The sequence below is a fragment of the Ranitomeya variabilis genome, chromosome 6 (genome assembly GCF_051348905.1).
Source record: "Ranitomeya variabilis isolate aRanVar5 chromosome 6, aRanVar5.hap1, whole genome shotgun sequence".
Classification (NCBI taxonomy): Eukaryota; Metazoa; Chordata; class Amphibia; order Anura; family Dendrobatidae; genus Ranitomeya; species Ranitomeya variabilis.
The window spans coordinates 385000855-385013339 of NC_135237.1; the positions used below are offsets into that span (position 1 = coordinate 385000855).

General features: G+C 38.4%; 1 protein-coding gene across 3 annotated transcripts in view; it reads left to right on the top strand.

Annotated features, from left to right (window-relative positions):
- Window positions 1–10649, top strand: part of FBXO15 (F-box protein 15) — a 162218-nt gene extending 151569 nt beyond the window's left edge. Inside the window, exon 12 of one of the 3 annotated variants that reach the window (XM_077270099.1) lies at window positions 9784–10648. In XM_077270099.1, the coding sequence (XP_077126214.1) occupies window positions 9784–9798 (15 nt within the window). In that variant the 3' untranslated portion in view covers window positions 9799–10648. Of the gene's footprint in view, window positions 1–9783 lie in introns of all 3 variants that reach the window. The other 2 variants (XM_077270097.1, XM_077270098.1) reach the window with 2 other exon arrangements.
- The last annotated feature ends 1836 nt before the right edge of the window (window positions 10650–12485 follow it).

A 12485-nucleotide genomic window follows, 5' to 3' on the forward strand; every position in this document is an offset into this window, starting at 1 on the left:
TTGAATCTGTGGACAGTGAAGATCCTCTACCAGGTCCATGCTTTATATATGTTGGCTTAAAGAAACATTCCAATGCTCCGTTACCACAACCTGTACCTCAACATCCTACAGGTTTTACTAATGATGACAGTACCATAGTAGAACACTCCTGTGGTCCTATGAACTATTTATGTGAACATTGTCAAGCATTACATTTTAATGCTGAGATACCAGCAGATAAAAATTTTACTCTGTGTTGTCACAAGAGTAAAGTGCATATACCTATACCCCAATATCCCGAGGTCTTTAAACGATTGCTGACAGGGGAGAGTGAGTTCAGTAAGAATCTCATGGAAAATATTCGTAGTATTAACAGCTCATTTGCTTTCGCCTCCATGGGTGCCAATATATCCCCTCCACCTGGACATGGCCCTTACTGTTTCCGTATACATGGACAAATATATCATCGTACTGGAACCCTACATCCCAGTGATGATCAAGTTCCAGCTTATGCCCAACTGTATATTTTGGATACCGCTACCGCGAATGAACAACGTTTAAACTGTGAACAAAATCAAAAATGTCATCCCACTTTGATGAGTATAATTGCTCTTCAGTTAGACAATGTGAATCCCTTTGTTGCTGCCTACAAAATGTTACGAGATGTGGAACATGAAGAACATCTTAAAGCTGAAGCTAATGGCACTCTCATGCCAAATATCATCATGGCCCTTAAACAAGATCGGAATCAAGACCCTCGCCGATATAATAATCCAACTGTCAATGAAGTTGCTGTCGTATTTGAAAATGACAATGGAGAGCCACCATTTAATCGTGATATTTTAATACATTTACAACCGGACCCCAAAAATCCTTTGGCGCCAAGAACACAACAGGTCAGCATTCTACACAGTAATTTAGATGCTTTACTCTATCCTTTATTTTTCCCTTACGGAGACCAGGGCTGGCATGATGGCCTCAAGCAACAAGGGCAAAGTCCACGCAGAGTTACACAACTGCAATATTACTGCTATGTGCCGTCTGTCCGTAATCCGTTTAATCCACTCCTGAATGGTGGCAAACTCACTCAGCAGTACTTAGTGGATGCTTATGTGAAAATCGAGGCAAATCGCCTAAATTATATCCGTCAACACCAAAAGGATTTGAAAGTAGAGGATTATTGTGTACTCCAGGAACATCTCCAGAAAAAATCCATTGAGAAGGGCATCCCCATTGGAAAAACGGTCATTTTACCATCTTCGTTTGAAGGCAGTCCCAGGAATATGCAGCAGCGGTACCAGGATGCCATGGCTATTGTGACTAAATATGGTCGTCCTGATCTATTCATCACCATGACCTGTAATCCGAAATGGAATGAGATTACTGAGAATTTGGAACCTTGGCAGCGTGTGGAACATAGACTTGAATTGGTGGCACGTGTTTTCAAAATAAAACTGGAAGCACTCTTAAAAGACATTAACAACGGATTATTTGGGAAAGTTTGCGCTATGGTTCATGTAATTGAATTTCAAAAACGTGGCCTTCCACACGCTCACATTTTGATTATTCTGGACAGCAACTCCAAATTAAGGACTGAGGAGGACATAGACAATACAGTGTGGGCTGAAATTCCCAATCCTACCCACTACCCTCAGCTCCATAAAATTGTTCTCCAACATATGATTCATGGTCCGTGTGGAGAACACAACCCAAATTCTCCCTGTATGGATCTGGGGAAGTGTACAAAAGGTTTCCAACCAAGAACCATCATAGCTAAGGACGCCTATCCTACTTATCGCAGACACTTTGGCCCATCTTTTCAACACCATTCTAACATGATTGACAATTCGTGGGTGGTTCCATATAATCCGTTCCTGCTATTAAAATACAAGTGTCATATAAATGTCGAAGTTTGTGGTTCCATTCAGGCTGTGAAATATTTATTTAAATACGTCTACAAAGGACATGATAAAGCCAATCTTGAAATCTGCCAGACTAACATCCAACATGATGAAACACACCAATTCATGGATTCAAGATATGTCAGTGCACCAGAGGCAGCTTGGCGAATATTCTCATATCCAATGCATAAACAATCTCATAGCATCATTCGCCTTGCTGTACATCTACCGCATTCTCAGCCACTCTATTTTCATGAGGATGACTCTATTGGAAACATCAAACAAAAGCTCCATCAAAATTCTACACTTATGGCCTACTTCAAGCTTAATCAGAACGACCATCATGCTCATATTTATTTATACCGTGAAATTCCCGAAAACTATGTTTGGAAAGAAGGTTCTTGGGAAGTTAGAAAGTGAGCAGGTGGTTCTGTGATTGGACGAATGTATACTGTCAGTGTGAAAGACCAAGAACGCTACTATTTAAGATTGTTATTGTTACATGTCAAAGGTGCAACCAGTTTTGACAGCATAAAAACTGTACACGGAGTCACACATGAAACCTTTAAAGATGCGGCATTAGCTCTTGGCTTACTATTTGATGATAGGCTGTGGAGAAATACATTACTTGATGCCAGTATTCTCAGCATGCCAGCACAGCTACGTGACATGTTTGCCTACATTTGTATTTTTGGTCCTCCAGCTAAACCTCGGGACTTATGGGATGAATTTAAGGAACACTTTGTAGAAGACTACTGCTATGCATACCACTCCGACACTCTGGAGTGTGTCAATTGTGAAGGCTATGCTATGACAGATGTCCAACATGTTCTTAAAGCTCATGGCAAAACTTATACTGATTTTAATTTGCCACGTCCAGTCAAGAAACAACACCTCCTCCCACAGTATGATAAAGATTATGAGTTATCAGCAGCTGCTGAAATGAAAGCTACTCTAAATGAGGACCAACTTTTTGCTTTTGATGCTATCACTCAAGCTTTAGAAGACACTAATTCTACAGCAAAGTGTTTTTTCCTTGATGGTCCTGGTGGCAGCGGAAAAACGTACCTATATCATCTACTCCTACATCAGCTAAGAGGACAAGGAGACATTGTGTCACCTGCTGCCACTACTGGAATTGCCGCCAACTTGCTACAAGGTGGACGAACCATTCATTCTCTTTATGGGATTCCAATTCCTGTGAATGAAACATCTGTTTCCAGGATTAAGAATGATACCGATGCAGCAAAAGATTTGCACAGCACTAAACTTTTTATTATTGATGAGTGCACAATGCTATCCAAATATGCATTGCATGTCATTGATAGAGTTTTACGTGATGTCATGACAGCAAATGTAGCTCACAAAGAAAAAACACCGTTTGGAGGTAAAGTGATTGTTTTTGGAGGCGACTTTAGAAAATGTCTTCCTGTCATCCCTCATGGGACAAGAACTGATGTTGTAGAGAGTTGTATAAAATATTCACAACACTGGCAACATTTTACTCGCCTACCACTTATTAACAACATGCGCTTCATTGATCCTCACTACAGCAGTTGGTTGCTTCAACTGGGAAATGGTGAACTATCTAATGAACATAACCTTGGAGATGATGTAATTGAAATTCCTCCAGACATGGTATGCACTGGCTCTTTAATAATTGAAATTTTTGGAGATAATCTTTGTATTGATGTGAATGACACCGAAAGCATAAATACAGCTGCATCTCATGCAATTTTATGTCCAAAAAATGAGGACGTTGAGAAAGTCAATTCCCAAGTCATGGATTTATTGATAGGTGACTATACTGAATATATAAGTGATGATTCCATCGATCCTGATGAAGCTGATGACCTCGATCAATACCCACTTGAGTTTTTGAATTCACTAACACCAACTGGAATGCCTTCACATCGGCTGAAACTTAAAATTGGCACCATTGTCATGTTATTACGTAATCTGAACACGAACAAAGGTCTCTGCAATGGTACGCGGCTCATTGTCACTGCCTTACATGCCAATATCATACTGGCTAAAGTAATTAGTGGGTCAGCAGCAGGAAATGTGGTATTCATTCCACGAATTGATTTGTGTCCATCAGAGACTGGATTACCTTTTAAATTAAGACGGAGACAATTTCCCATCAAGCCCGCATTTGCAATGACCATAAATAAATCTCAAAGCCAGACCCTCCATCGAGTTGGCATTTATCTACCAGAACCTGCTTTTGCCCATGGTCAATTGTATGTTGCTTTTTCCAGGGTGAAGCAATGTTGCAATGTGAGGGTTAAAGTGGTTAATACACCACTTCAAGGACAATTATTGGCTGATAGTACGAAAGTCTTCACACGTAATATTATCTACAAAAATATTTTAGTTTAAAGTTACCTTTCTTTTTTTTCATTATTCAGTTTTTCTAATAACATAGACAGCAATAGGCAAATTCTATGTATAGAGATAAGGAAAAAAAACAAAAACAAAAAAAAATTAGTGTAGCCATAGACATATAGATTTTAAGTACTTATGTAGGAAATACGTATATAACATACGTACTCATTAGCATATAGGGTTAATAACTCTATATCATATCTACATAAATTTAGAAATATGATATATCAATACATATTTTTATAGGTAAGTAGAACACACATTAAGTACAAGATGTAAGATGTGTATCATCCAAATGCCTGTATTTGGTGATAGGAACCTGTATTTGAAGCTCCAGCAGTATAGCTGCTGAGAGATTTCATTTTGTTTTTAAAAAGGGTGAGGTTTTTGTGAACAGGTAAGAGACGGGTGGGATGGCTGGTCACACACATCTCTATCTCCAGGTGTGTTCTGTACATAGAAATAGATATATAGATAGGTACATATTTAGATAGATAGGGAAAGAATAGAGATTTTGCTTTCACATCAACATTTTTCTGCTATTTGGAGAATTTATGGTGGAAAAAAGGCTATTTCTGCACTTCCTGCCTAAGGGCTGACCCACGCCACTCTTGCTGTAAGTTGCATGCAATGTATACGGAATTTGTACTTCACTTGCGGCAGGTGCGGCACATGTGGTTTGTGCAGTTTTCGCCACAAAATCTCCACTTACCAGTGTTTTTGTTGTGGCTGCATTTAATGCAATTGTCGAAGCCGCGTTTGCCACATTTACTGCAAGTTAACTCCAAGCTTCATCTACATTGCATGGCACTTGCTGAAAGTGTGTTGTAGGTCAGTTCTTTGGTGCCAAGTGTGGAAGTTGTATTGTTTTTAACATTACTTCTGCAAATATCAGAAACATGCAGATGTGAAAGAGGTTTGAGTATTAAGAAATAGGAATCAGTTAGTTAGGACCCATCAGTTCAAAGGCTACCGTGACGTGGTTGATGGGCATGCTTATATTAGCCCATCGGTGTACTATGAACGTTGATTTCTTAAATTTTACACTTCTGTAAAAATAAACACAAAAAATTTGGATACACAAAAAGGCTTTTATTTCTGTTGTACTTATTAGAATTATTTAAAATAAAGGCTTAGCTAAGCCCAAGAGATGATTAAAAACGTTTCATACCAACCCATCAGATGTAAAATTACTGTGAAAATACCTGATGGGCACACAAGTATGCGCCAGTATGGGTACTAAGAGCTTTTCCACATAATAATGAAATATTTTAAAATGTCATAGAACATACCAATATACATAGTTATTGATACATATTATTTATTATTTACATTATTGTTCTTAAGCAAAGAACCGTTGTTGTGGCATTTGCCACAACACGCAAAGTTGTTGTCTGATGTCTTTCATCACTCCCCTCATAAGCATGTTCATGGATCCTGTGTAACTGTACCTTAAATAACAATTGTCAAGAGCTGGTGAGTGCAGCCATTTTTTGTTCTTTCTTACTATTATTTATTAATTGTATTATTCTTACATTTGAATAAATAAAGTATATATGGATTCTAGACTCCCGATTCTTTAGAATCGGGCTGCCATCTAGTTACACATAACTTAATTCATGGACATTTATGGTTTGACTTTTTTGCCTGGGTGGCTTCGGATAGGTTGTTATCGACATCTGGTGAGCATTTCATGTCAATAGCATCTTTAGAAATATTTTTACTTGTAAACAATTTTCTATGTTTAATGCTTATTCCACCAGCTGTATGTATATGTGTGTGTGTCTGTATGTACAGTGCCTTCCGAAAGTATTCGGTCCCGTGGAACTTTTCAACCTTTTCCCACATATCATGCTTCAAACATAAAGATACCAAATGTAAATTTTTGGTGAAGAATCAACAACAAGTGGAACACAGTTGTGAAGTTGAACCAAATTTATTGGTTATTTTAAATTTTTGTGGAAAATCAAAAACTGAAAAGTGGGGAGTGCAATATTATTTGACCCCTTTAACTTAATACTTTGTTGCGCCACCTTTTGCTGCGATTACAGCTGCAAGTCGCTTGGGGTATGTCTCTATCAGTTTTGTACATCCAGAGACTGAAATTCTTGCCCATTCTTCCTTGGCAAACAGCTCGAGCTCAGTGAGGTTTGATGGAGATCGTTTGTGAACAGCAGTTTTCAGCTCTTTCCACAGATTCTTGATTGGATTGAGGTCTCGACTTTGACTTGCCCATTCTAACACCTGGATACGTTTATTTGTGAACCATTCCATTGTATATTTTTCTTTATGTTTGGGATCATTGTCTTGTTGGAAGACAAATCTCCGTCCCAGTCTCAGGTCTTTTGCCGACTCCAACAGGTTTTCTTCAAGAATAGTCCTATATTTGGCTCCATCCATCTTCGCATCAATTTTAACCATCTTCCCTGTCCCTACTGAAGAAAAGCAGGCCCACACCATGATGCTGCCACCACCATGTTTGACAGTGGGGATGTTGCATTCAGAGTGATGAGCTGTGTTGCCTTTACGCCAAACATATCGTTTGGCATTGTTGCCAAAAAGTTCAATTTTGGATTCATCTGACCAGAGCACCTTCTTCCACATTTTGGTGTGTCTCCCAGGTGGCTTGTTGCAAATTGTAAACCACACTTTTTCTGGATATCTTTGAGAAATGGTTTTTTTCTTGCCACTCTTCCAGACTGTCCCACCTCAGCTGTAGATCTCTGCAGTTCATCCAGAGTCATCATGGGCCTCTTGGCTGCATCTCTGCTCAGTCTTCTCCTTGTTTGAGATGAAAGTTTGGAGGGACGGCCGGGTCTTGGTAGATTTGCAGTGGTATGATACTCCTTCCATTTCAATATAATCGCTTGCACAGTGCTCCTTGGGAAGTTTAAAGTTTTGGAAATCATTTAGTATCCAAATCCGGCTTTAAACTTCTCCACAACAGTATCACAGACCTGCCTGTTGTGTTTTCTTGGCCTTCATGATGCTCTCTGTGCTTCAAACCAAACCCTGAGACTATCACAGAGCAGGTGCATTTATAAGAAGACTTGATTACACACAGGTGGATTATATTTATCATCATTAGGCATTTAGGACAACATTGGATCATTCAGAGATCCACAATGAACTTCTGGAGTGAGTTTGCTGCACAGCAAGTAAAGGGGCCGAATAATATTGCACACCCCACTTGTTGTTGATTCTTCACCAAAAATTTACATTTGGTATCTTTATGTTTGAAGCATGATATGTGGGAAAAGGTTGAAAAGTTCTGGGGGGCCGAATTTTATATATATATATATATATATATATATATATATATATAAGTGTGTGTATACATACTATATATTAGTCATTTTTCTAAGGATCTCAGGCCCATTGATAACGTCTTTCATAGTAGTAGACAATCCCTTTATTGTTTTGTGAACAAATTAGTTCCTTTAACCTCTTTCTGACCTCGAACGGGATAGTACGCTTTGATGCAGGGCTCCGGCGGTGAGCCCGCATCAAAGCCAGGACATGTCAGCTGTTTTCAACAGCTGACATGTGCCTGCAATAGCGGCGGGTGAAATCGCGATTCACCCGCCACTATTAACTAGTTAAATGCCGCTGTCAAACGCTGACAGCGGCATTTAACCGGCGCTTCCGGACGGGCGGACGGAAATGATCGCATCACCGACCCCCGTCACATGATTGGGGGTCAGTGATGCTTCTGCATTGTAACCATAGAGGTCCTTGAGACCTCTATGGTTATTGATGCTGGCCTGCTGTGAGCGCCACCCTGTGGTCTGCACTCATAGCACACCTGCATTTCTTCTGCATAGCAGCGATCTGATGATCGCTGCTATGTAGCAGAGGCGATCGAGTGGTGCCAGCTTCTAGGCTCCCATGGAGGCTATTGAAGCATGGCAAAAGTAAAAAAAAAAAAAAAATGTAAAAAACAAATTTGAAAAAACATAAAAAATCAAACCTACACATATTTGGTATTGCCGCGTTCAGAATTGCCCGATCTATCAGTAAAAAAAAAAGGATTAGCCTGATCACTAAACGGCGTAGCGAGAAAAAAATTAGAAACGCCAGAATTACGTTTTTTTTGGTCGCTGCAACATTGCATTAAAATGCAATAACGGGCGATCAAAAGAACGTATCTGCGCCAAAATGCTATCATTAAAAACGCCAGCTCAGTACGCAAACAATAAGATCTCAACCGACCCCAGATCATGAAAAATGGAGACGCTACGGGTATCGAAAATGGCGCAATTTTTTTTTTTTCTTTTAGCAAAGTTTGGAATTTTTTTTCACCACTTAGATAAAAGAGAACCTACACATGTTTGGTGTCTATGAACTCGTAATGACCTGGAGAATCATAATGGCTAGTGAACCTAGCAAAAAAACAATCAAAAAACAAGTGTGGGATTGCACTTTTTTTGCAATTTCACCGCACTTGGAATTTTTTTCTCGTTTTCTAGTACATGACATGCTAAAACCAATGATGTCGTTCAAAAGTACAACTTGTTTTGCAAAAAATAAGCCCACACATGGCCATATTGACAGAAAAATAAAAAAGTTATGGCTCTGGGAAGGAGGGGAGCAAAATACGAACACGGAAAAACGGAAAATCCCAAGGTCATGAAGGGGTTAATGTTCTATGGACAAGTGACTCTTTAAATAGCACAAGACCAGTTATTTAATATGTAAATTAAACACTTTTTTTTACATAACGTTAACCTTCATGTTGGTGGAAAGGGTGCACTATGAAGGTAAGGGGAGGGGGGAGAGTGACTTGAGAACCTTGCAAGCTCTTATCAGTTTCAGTAAAAAATCAATTTAATTAATTATTCCTATATATGTGTTTATTATTGAGGAACTGTATAAAAATAGAGAATCAGAAGGCTTTGCGCCCCTTAAAGGGACTCTGTCGACAAGTTTTTGCTAACCCATCTAAGACTAGCATAATGTAGGGGTGTAGTTTCTGATTTCAGCCATGTGTAACTTACTGGGCTGCTTGCTGTAGTTTTGATTAAATCACTTTTATCTGCTTCAGACCTACTAGTTCTCTGAAGGCTGAGCTCTTCATGACCTCGCCCACATCACTGATCTTTGTACACTGTACATAGGCATATAAAGAGCTAAAATATGGAGGACTACATAGCATCAGGATTATTAGCCCTCTTCTGATAAAACTGTGATTTTATAAAAACTACAGTAAGTAGCCCAATAAGTCGCACAGTGCTGGAATCAGTGTCTTTACATTACGATACTCTCAGATTAGGTTGAGCAAACCTGATGAAAAATATGTAATCTTTTATAAGCATTGTAAACCTGTCCACTTTAAGACAACAAGTGACCATTCGGGACTTTATACTGTAAGGCTTTATATGTCGATTGTAGCCCAATATGTACTGTATTCTTTATTTCACTTGTACAGAAATTGTTCTACACTGCCATGCAAATCAGAACATAGCTTTTGTTTTTTAAATCGAATTGCATTTACTTAAAATTTCTTTTGTTTCAGGATTTTCCTTGTTGATTCAGATGTTAATATTGTTCCTTGAAGTATTTCTTTCCGGCTTGAAAGATGAAGATCAAGACTTCATCAATTGTACTGACTCTTTTTGCCAGCTTTCTAAAGAAAATTACGTTTCATTTCAGTACTGGGTGCAGTTACAGGTCTATGTTATATGTTTTGGAATGTTTTTTTATATTATTTATTTAATATCTCTTTATTTTAAATAATTGGGAAACTAAAAAGTATTTTTCTAAGCTACCATAAAAATGTAACATTCTCTGAGGACTCTTTCGTAAAGTTATTAGGTGCTCTTCTCTTACATTCCTCCGCTGCAGCAACCCCCGGACCTTTTTTTTCTTCTTTGTTTCCCATCAACGTGGTCACAGCATTTCTGGCTAATACTGGAGCAGAGGTTTCTCAGTGCACCGTGTAGACTGGGCTGTATGAGTGCCACAGCTTATTGGATTATGAAGAAGGGGCCTGTGATTTAGCAGACCAGCAGCAGAAGCATTCAAGAGGAGGCAGCAAAGCAATTTTGTTAAATATTCCCTAGATAATGTTTTTGTTTTATTCAATATCGAAAAGTTGATCTAGGTTTTGTAAAAGTTATTTCTAGTTCCTTGTATTTTTTTCTTTTGGTTTTGATTGTATTTTTTTTTCTTTGAAATCTTTATTCTAAAGGCTTTCTTTATATTGTTAAGTACATTGCTTAATGAATAAATGACTAAAATAATCACTTGCGTCATTTCTTTAAATATCATCTTTGACCCACCATGTTTATTAGTTGCATAAAGCGTTTCTACTTCTGAGCTACAAATGAAAGAAATTGATGCTGTATTTATTGCTTTACTTAATCTTTTACTCAGTCTAAGGCTGCCGTCACACTATCAGTATTTGGTCAGTATTTTACATCAGTATTTGTAAGCCAAAACCAGGAGTGGGTGATAACTGCAGAAGTGGTGCATATGTTTCTATTATACTTTTCCTCTCCTGGTTTTGGCTTACAAATACTGATGAAAAATACTGACCAAATACTGCTAGTGTGACAGCAGCCTAATACATTATTCATCAAAATAGGTAAAAAAAGATCTGACATAAGCTGCCGACAAACATCTTCACTTAATTGTAGACTGAGTTGAGTAGTACTTTTGCAAAATGTTTACAATACACATAGCTGATGTGATATGTATGAGTACTGGGCAAACATTTTAGGCTGGTATGGAACAAATTTAAGAATGCTTTCAAAAATAGAAGTGTTACTGTTTTATTTTTCAGTTAATATAATGCAAAGTAAATGAACAAAGAAGAAATCTATATCAAATAAATATTTGGTGTGACCACTATGCCTTCTGTGAGACAGTGAGGGGAATTATTTGTGAGGGCCGTCATGTATCCCCTAGAATGTGATTAGAAGCATATTGAACCCACTTGAGTGCATTGTAATCACAGCTACAGCTGTGGTTGCAGTGCAAAATAAAAGTTAGTATGGACTTGGTCAAGTTATTTAACCAGGTCAGATTTAGGAAAACCTGACATGGGCTTTTATTTTTTAGAGAGGCCTATAGAATGGGTAGTTAGATGGGTTTCTCCCTCCACTCCGGGATTTTGGGAGTGTCTAACGTCCACGATTACCATTTAAACTTTCAGTTTAGCTTTGGGTGTGTCAGTGTGTTCTTTGCAAGTATCTGAACAGGGAGCTCTATGCAGTACAGGTCTGTGTGAAGACTGAACACAGGCCAGAGAAAGCAACGCAACTGACGTACCCATGAGTGATACAGCAGTGCAGTCGCTCACGGCAATCGGTTTGCTATAGACTGTATTGGATGACCAGACGTTTGCCTTTACTTTTGTGAGTTTTGAAAATACTCCTAATCTGGGTCACTTCCTCATTACCCGACTGTGTGAACACCGCTGCATTACACTTCAAAACCGTATCAATTCTTCTAGGTACATTTACACACTGTTTTTCAAGGCAATCAGCCAGCAGTTTAGTCCAAACATCTTGGAGAACTAACCACAGCTCCTCTGTAGGTTTGTGCAAATCCTTCCTTCTGTCTCTTCATGTAATTCCAATAGACTCAATGATGTTGAATGATCAGAGCCCTATGGGGGCCATGCCATCAGACTTACGTTTTTTTCTTTATCCTGAAAATAGTTTGACATTATCTTTATATCTGAGATAGTTGCCTGCTGCAAAATATATTTAGAGTCAGTTGGATGCTTCCTTGATGGCGTTGCATGAAGGATAAGTATCTGCTTGTATTTCTCAGCTTTAAGAAACCATTAATCAGTAATTCAATTTATTAATCTGAAGCCACAAACTTGCTAGTAAGCTCCACCATGCTGCACTGTTACCTGCAGACAGTCATTATTGTACAGCTCTCCAGCCCTTGGCGCACAAACTGCCTTTGTTGCAGCCAAATATTTTCAAAGTCTGACTCATCAGTTCAGATAATCTGCTGCCATTTTTCTGCATTCTGATTTTTTTTTATGTTTTCATGCATTTTTTAGTCAATTGGCCTTATTTCCATATCCAATGTTTGTTTGTTTTTTACTGCAATTTTGCCATGATGTCCTTTTCTGGACAGACTGTTTTGAAGGTAAAGGGTGGTAACACTAAATATTTATTTGATTTAGAGTTGTCTCTTGTTTATTTACTTTGCATTTTGTCTTATCCATTCATAAAAATAAACTATAAATGCTGTTAT